Source organism: Lissotriton vulgaris, chromosome 10, assembly GCF_964263255.1.
Source record: "Lissotriton vulgaris chromosome 10, aLisVul1.2, whole genome shotgun sequence".
Classification (NCBI taxonomy): Eukaryota; Metazoa; Chordata; class Amphibia; order Caudata; family Salamandridae; genus Lissotriton; species Lissotriton vulgaris.
Genome location: NC_141698.1, coordinates 14,506,610 through 14,529,592, shown reverse-complemented (window position 1 = coordinate 14,529,592; position 22,983 = coordinate 14,506,610). Strand labels below are relative to the sequence as shown.

The window sequence follows — 22,983 nt, the reverse complement described above, 5'->3', positions numbered from 1 at the left end:
TGGCGGTATTTCACCTCTATAACTCCACTCCATATAAAGGCAGTGGCTGTATTTCACCTCTATAACGTTGCTCCATATAAAAGCAGTGGCGGTATTTCACCTCTATAACTGCTCCATATAAAGACAGTGACTGTATTTCACCTCTATAACTTCGCTCCATATAAACGCAGTGGCGGTATTTCACCTCTATAACTGCTCCATATAAAGGCAGTGTCAGTATTTCACCTCTATAACTTCGCTTTATATAAACGCAGTGGCGGCATTTCACCTCTATAACTCCACTCCATATAAAGACAGTGGCGGTATTTCACCTCTATAACTTCGCTCCATATAAAAGCAGTGGCGGTATTTCACCTCTATAACTGCTCCATATAAAGGCAGTGGCTGTATTTCACCTCTATAACTTTGCTCCATATAAAGGCAGTGGTGGTATTTCACCTCTATAACTCCACTCCATATATATCCAGTGGCGGTATTTCACCTCTATAACTCTGCTCCATATAAAGACAGTGGCAGTATTTCACCTCTAAAACTCTGCTCCATATATATCCAGAGGCGGTATTTCACCTCTATAACTCCACTCCATATAAATCCAGTGCCGGTATTTTACCTCTATACCTCCGCTCCATATAAAAACAGTGGCGGTATTTCACCTCTATAACTCTTCTCCATATAAAAACAGTGGCGGTATTTCACCTCTATAACTCTGCTCCATATAAACGCAGTGGCGGTATTTCACCTCTAGAACTGCTCCATATAAAGGCAGTGGCTGTATTTCACCTCTATAACTTTGCTCCATATAAACGCAGTGGCGGTATTTCACCTCTATAACTGCTCCATATAAAGGAAGTGGCTGTATTTCACCTCTATAACTTCACTCCATATAAACGCAGTGGCGGTATTTCACCTCTATAACTGCTCCATATAAAGGCAGTGGCTGTATTTCACCTCTATAACTTCGCTCCATATAAAGGCAGTGGCGGTATTTCACCTCTATAACTGCTCCATATAAAGGCAGTGGCGGTATTTAACCTCTATAACTCTGCTCGATATAAAGACAGTGGCGGTATTTCACCTCTATAACTTCGCTCCATATAAACGCAGTGGCGGTATTTCACCTCTATAACTGCTCCATATAAAGGCAGTGGCTGTATTTCACCTCTATAACTCCGCTCCATATAAAAACAGTGGCGGTATTTCACCTCTATAACTCTGCTCCATATAAAAACAGTGGCGGTATTTCACCTCTATAACTCTGCTCCATATAAACGCAGTGGCGGTATTTCACCTCTAGAACTGCTCCATATAAAGGCAGTGGCTGTATTTCACCTCTATAACTTTGCTCCATATAAACGCAGTGGCGGTATTTCACCTCTATAACTGCTCCATATAAAGGAAGTGGCTGTATTTCACCTCTATAACTTCACTCCATATAAACGCAGTGGCGGTATTTCACCTCTATAACTGCTCCATATAAAGGCAGTGGCTGTATTTCACCTCTATAACTTCGCTCCATATAAAGGCAGTGGCGGTATTTCACCTCTATAACTGCTCCATATAAAGGCAGTGGCGGTATTTAACCTCTATAACTCTGCTCGATATAAAGACAGTGGCGGTATTTCACCTCTATAACTTCGCTCCATATAAACGCAGTGGCGGTATTTCACCTCTATAACTGCTCCATATAAAGGCAGTGGCTGTATTTCACCTCTATAACTCCGCTCCATATAAAGGCAGTAGCGGTATTTCACCTCTAAAACTCCACTCCATATAAATCCAGTGGCAGTATTTTACCTCTATAACTCTGCTCCATATAAAGACAGTGGCGGTATTTCACCTCTATAACTGCTCCATATAAAGGCAGTGGCTGTATTTCACCTCTATAACTTCGCTCCATGTAAAGGCAGTGGCGGTATTTCACCTCTATAACTCCGCTCCATATCAAGGCAGTGGCTGTATTTCACCTCTATAACTTCGCTCCATGTAAAGGCAGTGGCGGTATTTCGGATCACTGAAATAATATCGAGGGACAAAATATTGACTTGCCAAAATATCGTGGACAAAATATCGACAGTCAAAATATCGAGTTTGTATCTACAAACAGGTAAGTACAAAAATATCGAGTACAAAATATCGTTAACAATAATATAGATGTAAAAAATATCGACTTTATTAAAAACAGTGTTAAATTAAATTAATATTAAATTTTAATTACTAAAATATACTTAAAACGACTTAAATTAAATTATAATAATTAAATAATAAATGAAAATAATAAAAATAATTTTTTACAATCTTATTTGTTGACCCTGAACCCTAAAAATACCCCTTTACCCAAAAACCCAAAACTGACCCTGAACGCTAAAAATACCCCTTTACCCAAAAACCCAAAACTGAAAAATACCCCTTTACCCAAAAACCCAAAACTGACCCTGAACCCTAAAAATACCCCTTTACCCAAAAACTGAAAACTGACCCTGAACCCTAAAAATGCCCCTTTACCCAAAAACTGAAAACTGACCCTGAACCCTAAAAATACCCCTTTACCCAAAAACCCAAAACTGACCCTGAACCCTAAAAATACCCCTTTACTAGGCGTGGGCGGAAAATCCGTTCCGCTCGCGGATTTTGCGGATTTTCGGGAAATCCGCAATCCGCGAGATTTGCGAATTTCCCGCAAAATCCGCAAATCCGCGAGCAGCGGATTTTGCTCGCACTGCTCGCACTGTTCGCGTGAGTTCGCGCCCCGCGAATAAGTGCAAAATTGCAGAAATACGATTTTAGCAAAACTGAAAGTAACTACTTACCAGGTTCAAAAGTTCAGGCTCATCATTAGTAGCCATTTCCTGGAGTGCTTCCTGAGGGGCCCCTCCAGAGTTCAGTTGCCAGTTGAAACTAGTATGTGACCCTGCTCTGAACCTCAGAATAGTTACACATATGCCACAAAGGTCCTGAATTACAGCTAAGGGAGACAAGCAGGAGCCAGGCTGGAAGTTAAAATCCATTAATCAGCCCCTAATTCATTATTGTCAGTTGGGGCAGGGCAGGTGTTGTAACTAATTTTGCAACAATGAAAGCACTTAGCAAGTGCAAAAGATCACTAATCAGGGCGCACTAAGGAAGCAGGTGCCAGCTAAAAAAATATTCTGTGACACATGAATCAGCCCCAAATTAATTCAGGTCACTTGAGGCAGGGAAGGTGTGCTTTGCTTTGCCGAAAATAATGTACACTGGACAACCAGAGGGTGTGGTGATGAAACAGAGGGTGGCATGGGTGGGCCAGAGGGTGGCATGAGTAGTCAGAGAGTGGCAGTGGTGACAGAGAGTGGCAGTGATGAAGAAGAGTGTCCCAAACAGGCTGGACACGTAGAAACAACAAGTTCGCGAAACTTGCGACCCGACAGGTAAGTTCGCAATTTGCGAAAGTGTACAAAACCCTCGCGAACTGGCAGAAACACGGGCGAACACAAAAAAAAAAAAAATCCGCAAATTCGCGGGAATTCGCGGATTTTGCGGATTGCGAATCCGCAAATCCGCAAAATTCGCGAACGCGAGATCCGCAAAATTCGCTCATGCTTACCCTTTACCCAAAAACTGAAAACTGACCCTGAACCCTAAAAAAACCCCTTTACCCATGAACTGAAAACTGACCCTGAACCCTAAAAATACCCCTTTACTTATGAACTGAAAACTGACCCTGAACCCTAAAAATACCCCTTTACCCATGAACTGAAAACTGACCCTGAACCCTAAAAATACCCCTTTACCCATGAAATGAAAACTGACCCTGAACCCTAAAAATACCCCTTAACCCATGAACTGAAAACTGACCCTGAACCCTAAAAATACCCCTTTACCCTAAAACTGAAAACTGACCCTGAACCCTAAAAATGCCCCTTTACCCAAAAACTGAAAACTGACCCTGAACCCTAAAAATGCTCCTTTACCCAAAATGTATCAATATTATTTAATTACCAATTAATTATTAATTAACAATAACAATAAAGTAAATATATTAGAACATTAGCTGTAATTATTTTAATAATTAATATTATTTTTTCCAAATTAATTACTTAAAAATAACACAAAATTATATATATTAAAAATGTACTCTAATTAATGTAATTAACTAATTACAATTAATTAATTAACAATTATTTACTAATACAAAATATGTTCAAAATTATATTAATTAATTAACTAATTAATATTAATTAATTATCAATTAATTATTAATTAAAAATATTAACAAACATATATTAATTAATTATTATTCAATTACTTCCCACCCTATTCCCCTATAAACCCACAACCCGCTACAGAATTACATTACGCAATTATTATAAAAACAAAATTCATTTAATAAAATATTTTATAACATTAATACACACTATTCACACATTATTACATAAAAATACACTATAAAATATTATATATTATTAAAAAATCGATATTTTTGCTATCTATATTTTATACAGTCGATATTACTTCACTTACCTGAAAAACGATATTTTTGTAGTCGATATTATGTCCAGTCGATATTTTGTCCAGTCTATATTTAAAACTCGATATTATGTCCAGTCGATATTTTGGAGTCGATATTTTGTCTCTATACCGGTATTTCACCTCTATAACTTCACTCCATATAAAGGCAGTAGAGGTGTTACCTGACCTCGTCCGAGCAAGCGCCCCTGCAGGCTAAGCTAAAGGGTAATGAATGACCACCAACGACTCGAGTAGCCAAGCGCTTATGCCCAGTGAGTCTCGAAAACGGATGAGTGTGTGGATGTACGGGTCCTTTTCCTTCTCTGGTTTTTCAAAAAAGATCTCGGCCAAAATTTGAGAAGACCCTCATGCCAGATTGTAAATCGATGGATAAATTGGTTGATTTGGTGCAAAATATGGGTACACACGCCTTTTTAATTGAGAGGCCGATGGATGTTTGGTCCTCATATTTCATTCTCTATACTCTGGCCGACCAACATGGTTAACATTGATGTGCCCATATTTACTGACAGCGGCAGGCGTTTTCCTGCCATTTAAAGTTGTGAGAGGGGAAGGCCCTCCCGGGTGGGGCCGGTCAGGGTACGGTAGAAGTTTAGGGAGTCCATAAGCTTCATCCATTCTTGGATCTGGTGGGTTCGTCCGTCGTTAGCGAGGAGAAGGATTTCCGTCTTATCTTGGTTAAGTTTTAGGTGGTTGTGTGATAGCCAGTTTTGAATTTTTGTTAGGGTATCGTGAATTGCTGGTAGGCGTCCACCTGGCAGCCATCCGGTAACTATGGCTTATTTCTTTTAATATGACACAATTTACGAGTGTTGTCAACACGTGGGGCCCCCCCAAATGTGTTTTCTTTTATAAACGTTCATCTTTGGCATTACCTTTCCTTCTCTCTGTTTTTATCAGCCACTGCGGGTCCAGTATTTTTGAGGTGGACATGCATCCCCATGCCTTGATGACATCGCTACAAAACTCTAAGGCAGTGAAACAGGTCGGCCATTCAGCTTAAAATGGCCTAAAAATGCAATTTTTAAAAACTGGATGTGAACACTAGACAAACATTAAATACATATGATAGGTGTTCACAACCTATTTTAATGGGGAGTGCAGTTGACTGATACACGTTACTGGGTAGAGATGGTAGATAGTTCACACCATTATTTGTTACACCTTTCTCATTTAGGAGTTAAATTCTCACACTTTTTTGAGTTAGGTCACATTTATATTTTCTTGTCATGAAAGTGCCGATGATGACAAAGTGAGCACACTGGTGGGTACCTACCAGCAGCTCTATGGTGGTTGCTTACGTGAGGCACTTTCTGACCCACCTGACATTTATCCATCACCCCCTTTGGTATCGCTTTGTTTGCCCTAAGTTGGCAGGGTATGCTCAGACGTGAGTCCCTTGCTCACTTGGCCACTGGATTCAAGATAGCCTGGCTGATGAGGATTATGAATCCGTCACCGGTCCCAGGATGCTTGTTTCCGGTCCAGGGAAGACATGGCTTGGCAGTTCGGTCTGGACTGTTCCCATGAGGCACAGGGTCAGACTGATTTGCATATGGCCATGTCTGAACTGGGGTGGCTGAGTTGGCTAAATAATGATGATGGATCAAACCCAGATCAGTTGACTGGGGGTGAGTGTTTGATTTGCTCTAACGCTCTGTCCATCTGTCTATCATCCTCTTTGGTATCGCGATGATGACAAACTGAGCACACTGGTGAGTACCTACCAGCAGCTCTGTGGTGGGTGCTAACGTGAGGCACTTTCTGACCCCTCACATTTGTTCACATTCTTTATGACCAATGTACCAGTATCATCCTCAATCTATAGGATTAATGGGGTACGTTTGTTTTTTTAAGCGATTTATATAGCGTGAACGAGACATCGGGTATCAGAGCACTTTACACGAGCACCAGTTTTGTTACAGAAGAACACATTAATTTTTGTTAGACACAGGGAAATTAGGGGCCATATGTATGAAGCCAAATTGCAAACGCTGAAATTCGCAGAATTTCATCGTTTGCGATCGCAAGTTAGGCAGTGTACAATCTAGCACACAAAAACCCACTCTCAAAATAAGGAATTGCAAAATTTGCGATTCCCTATTTTGTGAATGCATTTAAGGAATCCCAAATTATGATTCCTTAAATGCAATGTAGGAAGCCACCAAGTTGTGTGATTTTGGCTTAAGGAATCGCAAACTACCACCAACTTCAGGTTGTGGTAATTTGCGATTTCTTCGAAAAATGCACTTTTTTGCATTTTTCAAAGTGCCATGTGGCACAAATACCTGCCCTTAGGGCATGTATGTGCGCCACATGTGCACACATGCTTATTTCAGGGGTGCAAAATTGTGTCCTATTGACACCCCTGCAACCATGAAATTGCATTCTCAATTTGCGATTCTCCTATTGGTACTCGCAAATTGAGAATGTCTTCCCATTCATTCCTATGGGCCTTCTAGCCCATAGGAATGAATGTGAAGGTATTCCTTATTTGCGAATCTCAATTTGCAATTCACAAATAAGGAATATTTAGGATTTGCAAAATATTTAGCAAATCCTACATACATTGCATTTATTTTGCGATTCTCTAATTGCGATTCCCTAAAAATCGTAATTTGAGAATCTCAAAACTCCTTTTTTTCATACATATGGCCCTAAGTGATTTACCCAGAATCACAGGAGGTTGAGCACCGTTGCTGAGACTCGAATCCGGTTCCCCAGCTTCGAGGTCGACCGCTCTACCCATAAGGCTACCTCTCATGTTTTATTCGAAATAATTTTATACACATGGGTGGCATGACTAAATAATATAAGAATAGCCGTACCCAGGAGGTGTATCTGATACCCACTGGATTAAGCTTTCATTGCAATAAGAGCTAAAACAAGCACGTACAACATCAACGCTGAATGATGCTATGACTGATCTATGGGTTTGCCTATTTGTTTTGTTAACTGGTGTAAGAACTGGCCAATTTTCACAAACTGTGGGAGTAATTTTATACTGAAATCAGATCAAAAGCCCCACTTTGTGTCTTTGTGGAAAAGGGACCTTCTGGGAAGGATATTTTGAGATTTTATTTTGGGATGGTCACTGGGTAAAAGTATCATGTCACCCTGTCCTCAGTCATGTTTCTTCCAGTTTCCCAGAACGCATATACCAGTTGTTTTTTATTAAAGCACCTTTTGCTACAAATTATATGCCAAATCTTTTACAATAACTTTCACTACTTTAACATTTAGACCGACTTAAACACTACACTCTGAGGAATAGAAAATTACATTTTGCTAAATAATTTTTTTCTAATTAAACAATGTAGTTCATGAATTAGATGTATCCGCTGTTAGTGAAGTAGGCCGTGCAACTAATAAGCCATGTTTACAAAAGTTGTTACATATTTAAAAGTTTGCAATAGCTTCTTTAGAAATATCATGTATTTGAAAGGATGTTTGTTGAGCATTGTGGATGGATAAAGGTTATGGCGGCACAGTGAGGTTAAGAAGGGTACTACAATCACAAGTAAGATTAATAGAGAGAAAAATATGTCAAAATTCTGCTAGGCTATTGCAATGTAGCTAAACGTAAAAAAAAACCCGGTTTTAATCCAGGTAATTTAGATAAAAAGATGTTAAGCGGAGGTGGACACGTATTTATATTAACAAAAAAAAATAGAAAGAGGACAGTTAAAAAAATAAATAAAAGGATACTGTGAAAGATATTCAGAAAAAAGGAATTTTAACAAAGATGTTGGGGAAATGATTTTACCACATTTTGGATGCAGGAGTTGCAGAGCTCAGTACACAAGAGAAACTTTCTGGTCACCAGAGTGGTCCTTACATGTGGTCCGAGTGGGACTTACACAGTGCTTGTTTCTGCTGTTTTGTAGTAAGTGTCATGCTATTCAACTGGGCGCTACCAACTTTCTGTTGCAGTCGAACTACTGAACCACTCATTCCGCAGCGGGTGCTAATGATCTATAGTGTAACTACCTATTCCACAGCGGGTGCTACTGATCTATTGTGTAACTACCCATTCCACATCGGGTGCTACTGATCTATTGTGTAACTACCCATTCCACAGCGGGTGCTACTGATCTACTGTGTCACTACCCATTCCGCTACGGGTGCTACTGATCTATTGTCAACAGCTGGATGCTACTGACGTACGGTGTAACGTCCCATTCCACAGCTGGTGCTTCTAATGTACTGTGTAACTAACCATTGCACAGTGGGTGCTACTGATGTACTGTGCAACAACCCATTGCACAGTGGGTGCTACTGATCTATTGTGTAACTACCCATTGCACAGCAGGTGCTACTGACCTATTGTCCACAGCTGGATGCTACTGACGTACTGTGTAACTACCCATTCCACAGCAGGTGCTACTGATCTATTGTGTAACTACCCATTCTACAGCGGGTGCTACTGATCTACTGTGTACCTACCCATTCCACAGCGGGTGCTACTAGTCTATTGTATAACTACTCATTCCACAGCAGATGCTACTGATCTATTGTGTAACTACCCATTGCACAGTGGGTGCTACTGATCTATTGAGTTACTACCCATTGCACAGCGGGTGAAACTGATCTATTGTCAACAGCGGGATGCTACTGACGTACTGTGTAACTACCCATTCCACAGCGGGTGAAACTGATCTACTGTGTAACTACCCATTCCACAGCAGGTGCTACTGACCTATTGTCCACAGCGGGTGAAACTGATCTACTGTGTAACTACCCATTCCACAGCAGGTGCTACTGACCTATTGTCCACAGCTGGATGCTACTGACGTACTGTGTAACGTCCCATTCCACAGCTGGTGCTACTAATGTTCTGTGTAACTACCCCTTCCACAGCGGGTGCTACTGATCTACTGTGTAACTACCCATTCCACAGCAGGTGCTACTGACCTATTGTCCACAGCTGGATGCTACTGACGTACTGTGTAACTACCCATTCCACAGCTGGTGCTACTAAGGTACTGTGTAACTACCCATTCCACAGCGGGGTGCCTCTGATCTATTGTGTAACTACCCATTCTACAGCGGGTGCTACTGATCTACTGTGTACCTACCCATTCCACAGCGGGTGCTACTAGTCTATTGTATAACTACTCATTCCACAGCAGATGCTACTGATCTATTGTGTAACTACCCATTGCACAGTGGGTGCTACTGATCTATTGAGTTACTACCCATTGCACAGCGGGTGAAACTGATCTATTGTCAACAGCGGGATGCTACTGACGTACTGTGTAACTACCCATTCCACAGCGGGTGAAACTGATCTACTGTGTAACTACCCATTCCACAGCAGGTGCTACTGACCTATTGTCCACAGCTGGATGCTACTGACGTACGGTGTAACGTCCCATTCCACAGCTGGTGCTACTGATCTACTGTGTAACTACCCATTCCACAGCAGGTGCTACTAATGTTCTGTGTAACTACCCCTTCCACAGCGGGTGCTACTGATCTACTGTGTAACTACCCATTCCACATCGGGTGCTACTGACCTATTGTCCACAGCTGGATGCAACTGACGTACTGTGTAACTACCCATTCCACAGCGGGTGAAACTGATCTACTGTGTAACTACCCATTCCACAGCAGGTGCTACTGACCTATTGTCCACAGCTGGATGCTACTGACGTACGGTGTAACGTCCCATTCCACAGCTGGTGCTACTGATCTACTGTGTAACTACCCATTCCACAGCAGGTGCTACTAATGTTCTGTGTAACTACCCCTTCCACAGCGGGTGCTACTGATCTACTGTGTAACTACCCATTCCACAGCAGGTACTACTGACCTATTGTCCACAGCTGGATGCAACTGACGTACTGTGTAACTACCCATTCCACAGCTGGTGCTACTGACCTATTGTCCACAGCTGGATGCTACTGACGTACTGTGTAACTACCCACTCCACAGCTGGTGCTTCTAATGTACTGTGTAACTACCCATTCCACAGCTGGTGCTACTAATGTTCTATGTAACTACCCATTCCACAGCGGGTGCTACTGATCTACTGTGTAACTACCCATTCCACAGCTGGTGCTACTGACCTATTGTCCACAGCTGGATGCTACTGACGTACTGTGTAACTATCCATTCCACAGCGGGTGCTACTGATCTATTGTATAACTACCCATTCCACAGCGGGATCTCCTGTTGGACTTGGCCTTCTCCCCTGAAATGTTTTGCTTTTGACCCCCTTGACTAGGATGTCTCCCCCATGGTAGTAAACCTGTATAGGCCATGTGTGGTAGGAGTTACCCTGTTTTAAAAATGTAATGTCATGCAATGGTGTGAGCACTTGTCAATTTCCCCCATTGTAGAATGAACCCTGGTAAAATGTTGTGTTTTTAAAATGGCTGCCATGGCTGTGCGTTGTGCCACCTGACTGTAGGAGGTTAGCAGTCTAGTTGTTAGGTACCCAGCCACCCCTGCATTTGGAGGGAAAGCCTGGCACCCAGGGTGCTCTACTCCTCCCCCTGAGCCAGTTAGAACTAGTTCGCTTGTCTGAGGTGGGTTAGCGGTCTAGTTGTCTGGTACCCAGCATTTTGAGGGACCTTCTAGAAGCTTCCAGCCTTTCTGGTACAGGGAGAGCAGTAGAGATGTGATGAGCAGAGACAGAGCTGGGGCAGGAACGCGAGGGGACCTGCTGCAAGGGGATACCACCACTTGGACCTGTGTGCTGGGCTCTGCACCCATCTAGGAACCCCCTACTGTCCCAAGGGCTTGTGAAGCCCCACTTCAGGAGTTCAGGCTGCCGTGTGGGAGGAGGGCCACGCTGCAGTGGGGATGGTGAAAGCCTACCACCCTGCTTTGATGATGCCCCCACTACCTGCTGACCTGGCCCAGTAGTGCTACTGCTCTGTCCCCTGGGGAAGGAGGGCCCCCCTAGGTCCCTGGAGCTGCGGGACCCTGCGCTACGCAAGCGCTGCACCAAGAAGCGCCGAGAAGGGAAGGAGTGTTGTGGACTGGACCCCCCAGGAGGTGAGAAGGGTTACCCTGGGACCCCTGGACGTGTTACTGGGACTGTCCACCCCCCCCCCCCCCCCTTGCGCTGTGTGCCTGGAAGCGCTGGCCTGCAGAAGACTGCTTGTGTCCCCAGAGTGCTGTGACCAAGACTGCCCTGTGAGTGGGGCCCTATTCAAACTGTGTGAGGGGGTGGAGAGGGCAACAGGGCACAGGGTCGGTGTCCGCCGCCCGCCGCTCCCCCCCCCCCCCCCCCATGACTTGGAACATTAGAGACCTTGGATGGTAAACATACCCTGAACTGGACAACAGCCTGAAGTGCGAACTGGTGTAGTCTGGTTGTCAATGCTGTGCCCCTGGGTCCCCCAAGGAATCATTAAAAGCCCAAGAGCTAGGGCCAGGACTTAGGTTACTGCTGGATTGATGTTCAGGCCGATGGTTTCGCGCCCAGTGTGCTTATGGCCTAGTGTTAATGCCCCTGTTAATGGTGGGCATCCCCATGCGTTATACTGCTGAGGCCGACTGCCCCTCTAGGGAAGTGTTAGTCGCCCGAAAAGATATTTATGTTTGCCCTAATGAAATGTTTATGCCTGCCCAGTGACCAGGTTATAGGAAATGTTTGATTGGTTGTGACCGGTTACTACCGTTACTGATGCCAATGTATATTGATGTTTCCCGCCTGTTAGGTGATCCTACGCTGATTCCAGGCTGTTATACAAATAAGGTTGTGGGCCCCTGCGGATGTTATTTACCTGCCTAAGTGAGCCTAATGTACGCACTGGTGAGGTGCGCAATGTGTTGGAGGCCCATGGTATTGCTCAAGAATAATACGCCAGGGTAGATATGCTTATGGTTAAATGTCTAATGTCACACCGTAATGTGTATGCCTAAGGTTTTATTGCATACAAGGTGCCTACTTACCTTATGAGATGGTCATCCCCCTGGCCTAAGGTGATGAGACCGATACCTAATGTTGATGCCCTCATGCTTTCATGCAGGTCCCGGGCGGAGTAGTTATCCAGTACCGGTTGATTCCAGATATGGTGTTGAGGCCCTATGTTTACTGAGTTTGTGCCTAAAGTTGGATGCCCACATATTTAGACATTACAAGTTCTGCACAGTGTTTTATTCCCACAGGATGAGGGTGGAGTAAAACCTTGATGTGCCCTTTTACTGCAGGTGTCCTGCCCCTGTGCTGGCCAGACGTGTTATTCCAGGCCCCGGTTTACATCCCGTGTTTATGAGAAAACCTGCTGCTGCTGCAATCTTTCCCTCACGCGGCTCTTCTCTGAAAGAACTAGCCCTACCTTTTAAAGGTGACCACCTTTGGTCACAGAGTTCTTTGAGCTGGAGTCCCACGCTCTTTAGATGCCAAACTCTAGATCTGCGAGGCGGAGAGGAGCTACCAAGGTTCTGCAGTCTCAAAACTTGCAGTCTTAGTAATCACCATTTTGAGACACACCCTGGGGTTGTTGTCACCACTTGAGTTCTACGCAGTCAAATATACTGCTGAATGATTTTCTTGTTTACACTGCCAGGTGGTGCCCCGTACTCAGGATTTACACATCTATCACAAAAGAAGCTTTTTTATGCACACGAGTTGCTCCAATGCACTTCAAGTGCTTCAGTGCACTATTGAATAAAAAGAATAACTGCACATTTGTTCAGATTTCCTGCAGCCTTACTTAATGAGGGCCTGACCTAGGGCTGCACAGAAGAAACCTAGAGCCTTACATAGAGACCACCAAGGCGTAACGAATGGAGACACAAGCGTGAATTCTTCTGAACCCTGGGCCTAGGGCTGCTCAGAAGAAACCAGCCCTGCTGGTCACAGAGGGCTGAGGTAGACCCTTACACAGAGACCACCAAGGCATAACGAATGGAGAAGCAAGCGTTACTTCTTCTGAACCCTGGGAATTCCTTTACCTTGTTGCACTCCTTGTTTAGAGTTCACAGTTACAGACTGGTTCAACCACTAGCTAATCAGCCTCGACTCGGCCTCCCACCCTTACGGGACATGGCCTACCAGCCCAAGTTGGACTGCGCATTGTGACAGCTGGTCTTGCCCCCTTAAGTAGTGTCCCAAACGTGTAAAAGATGGAGGAATGGAAAGTATCTCAAGAAATCATTCCCAGTGGTTAAGACGTGCATTGCAGGCCTTGCACAGCCAGAAAAGAGCTCAGAGCTGGGGGGGGGGGGGGGGGGGGGGAAGGGGGGGAAGGGGGGGGCATTGCCTCCTTGGTTGTTGTATTTTGGGGGTGCAATTGAGGACATAGATGAAATGGCGTTTTCATCAAAATGTATGTTGACTTTTCAGCTATGGAGCAAGTTGAGCACATACAAAGGGCCTGTGATGGGGAGAGTACACGCAACACGCCCTTTGAGGCAGGAGCCACTTTGTGGGTGACCCCTGCACTACAGAATGTGAATATAGGGGGAGACGGGGAATTATTGGTGGGAAAGAGTGAGATGTCCCCCAGGTGATACAGACTGGTTACTCTTAATATTGCACAAGAAAAAAGGTACCCAGGACTGTGTGAGTGCGAGAGAGTGAGTGAGTGAATGAGTGTGTGTGAGTGAATGAGTGTGTGTGAGTGAATGAGTGTGTGTGAGTGAATGAGTGTGTGTGTGAGTGAATGAGTGTGTGTGTGAGTGAATGAGTGTGTGTGTGAGTGAATGAGTGTGTGTGTGAGTGAATGAGTGTGTGTGCGAGTGAATGAGTGTGTGTGCGAGTGAATGAGTGTGTGTGCGAGTGAATGAGTGTGTGTGCGAGTGAATGAGTGTGTGCGAGTGAATGAGTGTGTGTGAGTGAATGTGTGTGTGTGTGAGTGTGAGTGAGTGTGTGAGTGAATGAGTGTGTGTGAGTGAATGAGTGTGTGTGAGTGAATGAGTGTGTGTGAGTGAATGAGTGTGTGTGAGTGAATGAGTGTGTGTGTGTGAATGAGTGTGTGTGTGTGAATGAGTGTGTGTGAGTGAATGAGTGTGCGAGTGAGTGAATGAGTGTGCGAGTGAGTGAATGAGTGTGTGCGTGTGTGAGTGAATGAGTGTGTGCGCGTGTGAGTGAATGAGTGTGTGTGAGTGAATGAGTGTGTGTGTGTGAGTGAATGAATGAGTGTGAGTGAATGAGTGTGTGTGAGTGAATGAGTGTGTGTGAGTGAATGAGTGTGTGAGAATGAGTGTGTGTGAGAATGAGTGTGTGTGAGAATGAGTGTGTGAGAATGAGTGTGTGTGAGAATGAGTGTGTGTGAGAATGAGTGTGTGTGAGAATGAGTGTGTGTGAGAATGAGTGTGTGTGAGAATGAGTGTGTGTGTGAGAATGAGTGTGTGTGTGAGAATGAGTGTGTGTGAGAATGAGTGTGTGTGAGAATGAGTGTGTGTGAGAATGAGTGTGTGTGAAAATGCGTGTGTGTGTGTGTGTGTGTGTAATCAGTTTGTTTTCGTCTTTCTGACCTGCACAGACCTCCTGCCCCCCCTGCCCAGCACCGAGACCAATGAGATCACTCCCCAGATGCCCACTCCACCAGGATACCAAAGAGTGAGACAGACACTTTAAAACCCAGAAATAACTGACGCACACACAGGAGCCTAAAATAACTCGGCCGAGCTTTACTTGTAACGAACTCACAAACAGGCACTTGAAACATTAAGGCCACGCGGCGCTTCTTTTCACATTTGTTTCTTTTCACAATTCAGGCACTGTTTATTGTTCTCTTTTTTTCTACTTCTTTCTTTGTATTCTTGCATAGTTGAGATTTGCAGGTCTCGGTGACATCAGCCGCTCCTGGACCTAGCTAGACCGGTGTGCTTTAAAGGCCAGGCCACCTTTTCACCTGCATCACAATGATAAACCTTGCTAAAAATATCCTTCATGTAATAAGACACGAGTACCCAACCGGGAAATCTTGTGACGAGTTCTTTCTCGTACAGTAATCCATAACATCCCTGCTTACGGGATCAGCGGTGCTCTAGTGGGGGACAGTTCATAGGTCAAAGGTCGGCCTACCTCTTGCAAGCAACCATTCCCTCTTCTCCGCTCCTACTTAGTAAACTGGTAAGTCTAAAACCAAAGTACAAAAACTAGTGATCCGCCAAGCTCAATCATTTCTCTGAACTTCCCTTTTGCTGGGGGCAAGTTACCGGGTGAACTCCTGGGTCGGGGATATCCCGCTGTGAAGTGTTTGGCCTCCTTTCACTATTGAGCAGAGACTGTTGCCATGTTCATGTATCTGCAGAACGTATGCATGCTCAGTGCACCCCGCTTCTGACAATGTGGAAGGTGGGCAGACAGGCTCACAGTGGCAACAGAAGGTGGACCTCGGGTGCAAATTCAACTGGATCCAGTTAATACTGGCACAAAGCCTCACAGGGACAATACAGGAAGGATCTAGGGTGCAAATTCAGCAGGATCGGGCTAAAGACCACAGGACAAAAGCCTCACAGGGATGATATAAGGAGGATCTCTGGTGCAAGTTCAGCAGGATCGGGCTAAAGAACACAGGAACTAAAGCCTGACAAGGATGATACAATGAGGATCTCTAGTGCACATTCAGCAGGATCGGGCTAAAGAACACAGGGATGATATAAGGAGGATCTCTCGTGCAAATTCAGCAGGATTGGGCTAAAACAACACCAGGACAAAAGCCTCACAAGGACGATCTATAGTGCACATTCAGCAGGATCCGGCTAAAGAACACCGGGACAAAAGCATCACGGGGACAAGACAAGGAGGATCTCTGGTGCACATTCAGCAGGATCGGGCTAAAGAACACCGTAACAAAAGCCTCACAAGGACAATACAAGGAGGATCTCTGGTGCAAATTCATCAGGATCAGGCTAAAGAACACCAGGACAAAAGCCTCACAAGGATGATACAAGGAGGATCTCTGGTGCAAATTCATCAGGATCAGGCTAAAGAACACCAGGACAAAAGCCTCACAAGGATGATACAAGGAGGATCTCTGGTGCAAATTCATCAGGATCAGGCTAAAGAACATCAGGACAAAAGCCTCACAAGGACAATACAAGGAGGATCTCTGACAAGGAGGATCTCTGGTGCACATTCAGCAGGATCCGGCTAAAGAACACCAGGACAAAAGCCTCACAAGGATGATACAAGGAGGATCTCTGGTGCACATTCAGCAGGATCGGGCTAAAGAACACCGGGACAAAAGCCTCACAAGGACAATACAAGGAGGATCTCTGGTGCACATTCAGCAGGATCGGGCTAAAGAACACCGTGACAAAAGCCTCACAAGGACAATACAAGGAGGATCTCTGGTGCACATTCAGCAGGATCGGGCTAAAGAACACCGGGACAAAAGCCTCACAAGGACAATACAAGGAGGATCTCTGGTGCACATTCAGCAGGATCGGGCTAAAGAACACCGTGACAAAAGCCTCACAAGGACAATACAAGGAGGATCTCTGGTGCACATGCAGCAGGATCGGGCTAAAGAACACCGTGACAAAAGCCTCACAAGGATGATACAAGGAGGATCTCTGGTGCACATTCAGCAGGATCGGGCTAAAGAACACCGTGACAAAAGCGTCACAAGGACAATACAAGGAGGATCTCTGACAAGGAGGATCTCTGGTGCACATTCAGCAGGATCCGGCTAAAGAACACCAGGACAAAAGCCTCACAAGGATGATACAAGGAGGATCTCTGGTGCACATTCAGCAGGATCGGGCTAAAGAACACCAGGACAAAAGCCTCACAAGGACGATACAAGGAGGATCTCTGGTGCACATGCAGCAGGATCGGGCTAAAGAACACCGTGACAAAAGCCACACAGGGATGATATAAGGAGGATCTCTGATGCAAATGAACACAGGGAAAGCCTGGATTCTGGGGGTCACAATGGTGGACAAAAATGCGCAACAAACAAGTGCAATGGCCCAAAGAGGGGCATCCGAGCATTGGGCATGCAGGTTCGGATAGAAGATTCCACCAGCTGGTGGCACAGAGCTCTAGAACCCGGTGTTTAATAGAAACCACTTCAATGTAAGGCAAGTGAGAGATGTGGTAAGCAAACCAAGTTTAGAACAAAACCCGATCTGTAGCAGATTGTGGGGTGCCTCTGGTGGGGAGGCCTGACCAGTGGAGAGTCCAACTTCTGCCTCACTTGAAGGTGGCACACATCTTAGAGACTTTTTAAAGAGTAGTTTTGTAACTGCACAAACAAACTGAGCATATTTTGACATACAGAAAATGAAAACCAATTGTTCTAGAGGAATGAAAAAGATTAACAAGCAGGAAACATGACCCAGGCAGGTAGAAACTCCAGTAGCCCCTTGTGTTATAGAGCAAGGTGCACAAGTGCAGCTCATGGAGCAGAATGGAAGACAAGAGTGGGTAAAAGTCAGAAGTACTGCCCTGCTCCTAGAGCCAGGGGCACTTGGAGACCATAAAACAAGAGAACATGCAGGGCGAAGTGCAAAGAGTATGCAGACCCATGGAATCAGAGAATCTGTTGTGCTAGGCGTTACAGCTAAAATGTTAAAATGCGAACACAAAAAGAGGTACTTCTACTTTTCAGATTTACATAGGGAGAGGAGGAGTTGAGCACAGGAACTGTGCAGTAGAGACATCTCTGCTCAATGAGACAGTTTTAAAATGGAGGAGCCGCTGAGACATACAATTTCGAAGGGGCAACCATTAGCAGAATAGTAGCCTCTAGGTGAATTGTACATCAGGTCACTGCAGCAACGAGGGGAGCAAATGGTGAGCCTAGTATGCGAGCCATGAAATGTGAACACCAAGCCAGGTCTTAAGAGACCCCAACTCATTGGGGAGGTGCCCGAGAACAGCAGCTCCTCCTCTCCCGGGTTCACTAAGGATACCAACACAATAATAATCAGTTAATACTTCACACAATTAAATAAATTAGCAACAAACAGTCCATTATTACAATGAGATTAGTAAAAAAAGTACAGATTTTGTGCATGTCTTACAAGCAATACACAGACATGATCAAAGGGTGGGGAGACGACCAAGAGAAGGGGAGCACACTACAGCCGCAGGGCTGAGCCGTACAGGAGGTAGGACGTCCGAAGGGATTCAGGAAGCACCCTCCAACCTCACGTAGGCAGTCTTCAACCTCATGGTGATGGGGCAAAGGAGAGGGAAAGTTATGGAGCAGGAATAGCCACTCGCCAGCCTGCATCCTGCTCAGATCCACTGGTTTAAAACATTTCCCCACTACTGGAGAGGGCAGAGAAGGACAAATGCAGGCTTGAAAGTTTGAGAATCATCTCATGCCGCGCAGCACAGGTACCGATAAGTAGCTTTAGCTTCTCCAGCATGTACACCCTGCTCAGAGTCACTACTAATTCTTTCAACACTCACTTGCTATCAGCAGGGCTCCAAACACGTTAATATTCAAGGGTGTGAATCTAGAAGGACCCTTTGCATCAAATATTACCTTCTGCAGGACACAACCCGCTCTTATAATCATCCACATTTGACAGAACGGGACTAAACTGTGAATCTGAAAGGACTGTCATGGTTATGGGGTAGAACCTTTACCATCCGTTTCAAATATTCCCATGCCACTGAAAGGAGATCTGGGGCAAGGAATGACTCGAAGCTGTGAAGGGGAGATGGACCCTAGGCCAGGGAAGTGGGACCAGGCTGTTGTCGGATCCATAGACCAAGCAGCCACTCTCTGAGGACAGGAGGCGAGAGGGGCACTTCAGAGGTTCAAGTGAACACTTAACCCAGACTCTCAACATAATCTAAAGCTTGCTACAGAAAAAAGGGTCTGTAAAGGCCATCAGACAGCGACACGCTATTTGGAATGAAGCTGATAATGGGCCACAGCATGACGCCCAGCCTATTGGAGGTTGACTAACACAAATACAGATGTACGGGAGTCCAGGTGAGAGCCTGTCAAGGAGCTTGGAGCGGTGTATGTGCGCAGGGAGGACCAGGAGTACACGTGCGCAGGGAGGACCACTTGTGCAGGCAGGACCACACGTACTGGTGCTCAGGGAGAACCACAAGTATGGGTGCACAGGGAGGGCCACACGTACGGGTGCGCAGGGAGGGCCACACGTACGGGTGCGCAGGGAGGGCCACACGTACGGGTGCGCAGGGAGGGCCACACGTACGGGTGCGCAGGGAGGGCCACACGTACGGGTGCGCAGGGAGGGCCATGAATACAGGTGCGCAGGGAGGGCCATAAATACAGGTGCGCAGGGAGGGCCATGAATACAGGTGCGCAGGGAGGGCCATGAATACAGGAGCGCAGGGAGGGCCATGAATACAGGAGCGCAGGGAGGGCCATGAATAGGTGCGCAGGGAGGGCCATGAATACAGGTGCGCAGGGAGGGCCATGAATACAGGTGCGCAGGGAGGGCCACGAATACAGGAGCATGGAAGAGTCAGCGAGCACAGGTGAAATCATGGGACCTTCTGCATAGGTGCATGGAAGAGATTGTAAAGGAGGTGACATCCTACATGGACACCTATTATGTGTAAGAGGCCTAATCAGACCATTCACGTGCAGAGAACACACCAAACTTGTGTTGGACACCTCAGCACACTATGTGCCCAAAATAAGTCTTGTTTAGTGTAAGCAGTGAACGGGGAGCCCAGAGGGGATACTAGGGGCCTTCGATGCAGGTCTGTGGAGAGGAGGTAAGCTGGCAGTGCTGTTGGCACCCCTTGTGCATTGCTTGAGGTGTTGCTCCTAAGGCACCTCCTGCATGCCAGAGGTAGAGAGGATGTAACCCCATGGAGTGAAAGAAGGGCTCTGGTATTCTATGAAGATCTATGCAGACCAAGGTGGCCCGGCCTTATATTTCTCACAGGTTAGTGTGCGGGCAAATTGAGTGCCAGGGCCTTCACCGGACTCCGGATTCCCTTCGCTCCAGGACTTGTATCTAGAATAGTTTGCCTACGAGTGTAATGACAGGCAATTGATTCTACCTACGTCACGCTCTATGGACATTTCACCATCACAGTACTCTACCTGGGCAACAATGCAACATTCTGCTGTCCGTGGGCACCAATGCAAGAACTCTGCTGTCCGTGGGCACCAATGCAAGAACTCTGCTGTCCGTGGGCACCAATGCAAGAACTCTGCTGTCCGTGGGCACCAATCAGTCACTTTGGGATGCTAGGTTCACAGACATTTTGCTCCATCAAGACTTATTTCACAGTGGCATGTTTTAAAGTGTAGAAATATATGAATCTATACTTTTTTGTAAAAAACAATGAAGGCTTAGAAAGACTGAACAATAAGGTACCTGGCTACTTTAAAGAATGATATAAAAATAGAAAGTGCTGAGTCCAAAGTCGTGGGGAGGGGTGGGGACGGGCTAAATGAGATCAGCAGGGACCTCTCCCAGTGTTCCTGGAGATAGGGCTCCTTCCACACGTTCTCTTCCAGCTCCACAGAAGTTGCTGTTTTTCTAAACTCTTCAGTGGTGTCTGCTCTTCCACGTCCTCTGTCGCCTCAATAATTACTTCGCTCACCTCTCCACCTTGTTTTCTTCCGGGTGGCAGCCTCTGGGCTCAGTGGCTTCACTTGCCACTTGGGAGAAAGGCTGAGAACTGGGACACCAGGGATACAGGCAGCATGCCACAGTGTAGCAGATGCAGGCCTATACCTGGAAAGTCTTCTTTCACCAAGTGCTCACACACTCCTGAATCAGAGGTTACCCTGGACCCGCAGTGCTGTCTACCACCCTGAAAGTGCGACACTGGTAGATGAAAGCCACAGACCTGCTCTCACACGTCTCAATCTGGAGACATCTTGGTGCTGCTGTTGTGTTTGGAATCAAACCTGTGCTAGGGCTGTGAAGAGACTGCAGCTGCCACTGGTACAAGAACAGTTAAAGCCCCTTCAACTCTGTCCCCTTCGTCATGAAATGCTGCTGCTGGCCCAGTCATCAAAAAGTGCGATAAAGTCTCTACAAAAACACAGCACCTCAACACTAAGATAAAAGCCATCCGTGGCAGCTACCTGAACATGTCTGACTGGGTGGGCATTCTGCTGCATCCAGTCTGCACCAAGATGCTGCGGTGCTGGTGATTGTTAATCTCCTGTGCTAGTGGCTTTCAGCCCCACAACCTGCAGCCAGGCCCACACTGCAGGGGAATGGGTAGAGGAAAACAAGCTTGTCTGTGGTGCTTGGAGGTGACGACGACAGGAAGCCTGTTCTAGAATGTGCAAGCTTGACTGATCGAGCGATTGCAAGTCAGAAGGGGCAGTTGAATGACAAAGGAACTAAACGGGGTGCGAGGAAGATGGTATCCAGAGGCACAAACCCTGCTGGTGCCAGAGAGGCTGGGCCTGAATAAATTGTACAACAGAGTCATAGCGGTCGGGATACCTCGACTCATCCACCATCTTGTCAGTTGGTCGTCTACTGTGGGATTAGATCCACTGCTGTAGGACTCAGTGAACATGGCTAGCCCCCACGGAGATCTACAAGATGTCTTGCACTAGCTTCCTAAAGTGCTTCTGGGGCCTCCCTGCCACCTTGGGCACAGGTGCTGCATTAGTCTGTGCTTCCTAGGTAGTATGGCGTTCAAATGGCAGGGACTGTGGTCGGATGCTCCTCTACAGCGCCCAGCGCAGGGTCGTCCCCCAGGATCTGACACAGCTCCACCAAGCGCTGTTGCATCTCTGGGACCCCCGCTAACTGCTGCTCCAGTCGCTGCTTCTCCTCAGTCAGGGAGACCCTGGCTGCGCTGTCCAGCTTCTCAAACTTCCAGCCACCTTCCCCGTCAAACTGGAGCAGGTGTGTGTGGTACTTCCTGCAAGAGACAAGAGAGTGGTCAGTGGTTAGAAAGTATGACAGAGGGTCTCTCGTAGCTTTCAGTTAGTGAGACGGCTTAGACCAGTGTGCACCACGTCAAGTCAGCAGTAGGACTAGCAGAAGTCAATGCTGATCGGTGGTAGAAAGCTGGGACGAGTCAATAACAGATGAACAGGTAACACAGACCGACATATCAAAAGAAACACTATGACCAGACACATACATTCAGTGACCAGACACATACATTCAGTGAACGGACACAAATATATACAAAGAACAGGAACTAAATAAAAACAACAAGAATGGAATGTTCCGGTCCCTGCACCGCTGCAAGGCCATCCTGGTGGCACAACATGTCCTATGTGAATGCTAATTACCATAAGCGAAATGGATGTGTCTTCTCCACATCAGAGAGGAGGACACATAAGTGATGCCTCAGGGGCGGGTACAGATGGTGTGTCTTGTCTCAGCAAAGTCAGGGCTAGTCTGTACAGAAACACCATGTCCCCGGCTTAAGTGTGGGTCAGGGGTGGGTGGGTGGGTTGGTTGGTAGCTTCCTAGGGCCTCTGGCACCTAACATATGCTTGGAGATGCTGTTGAAACTGTGATGGCCGATGTGGTATTTCATGAAATTCTAAATATTTCAAACATGAATCCTCCTCCACCCTGGAATTAAAAAGCATTGTGGGAAGCATGGAAATCGAATAAAGATGGTGACAT

The 22,983-nt window shown here is 46.0% G+C and overlaps 1 protein-coding gene across 3 annotated transcripts in view; it reads right to left on the bottom strand.

The window, feature by feature from the left end:
* Window positions 1-15,079: 15,079 nt before the first annotated feature.
* ABCD1 (ATP binding cassette subfamily D member 1) overlaps window positions 15,080-22,983 on the bottom strand; it is a 184,368-nt gene continuing 176,464 nt past the window's right edge. The window contains exons 10-12 of one of the 3 annotated variants that reach the window (XR_015300636.1): window positions 21,644-22,261; window positions 16,211-18,121; window positions 15,080-16,149 (exon numbers count right to left, since the gene is read on the bottom strand). Coding sequence is in view for 1 of the 3 variants with exons in the window: in XM_086940223.1 (XP_086796349.1) it covers window positions 22,033-22,261 (229 nt within the window). In the remaining 2 variants the exon portion in view is untranslated. Of the gene's footprint in view, window positions 22,262-22,983 lie in introns of all 3 variants that reach the window. The other 2 variants (XR_015300635.1, XM_086940223.1) reach the window with 2 other exon arrangements.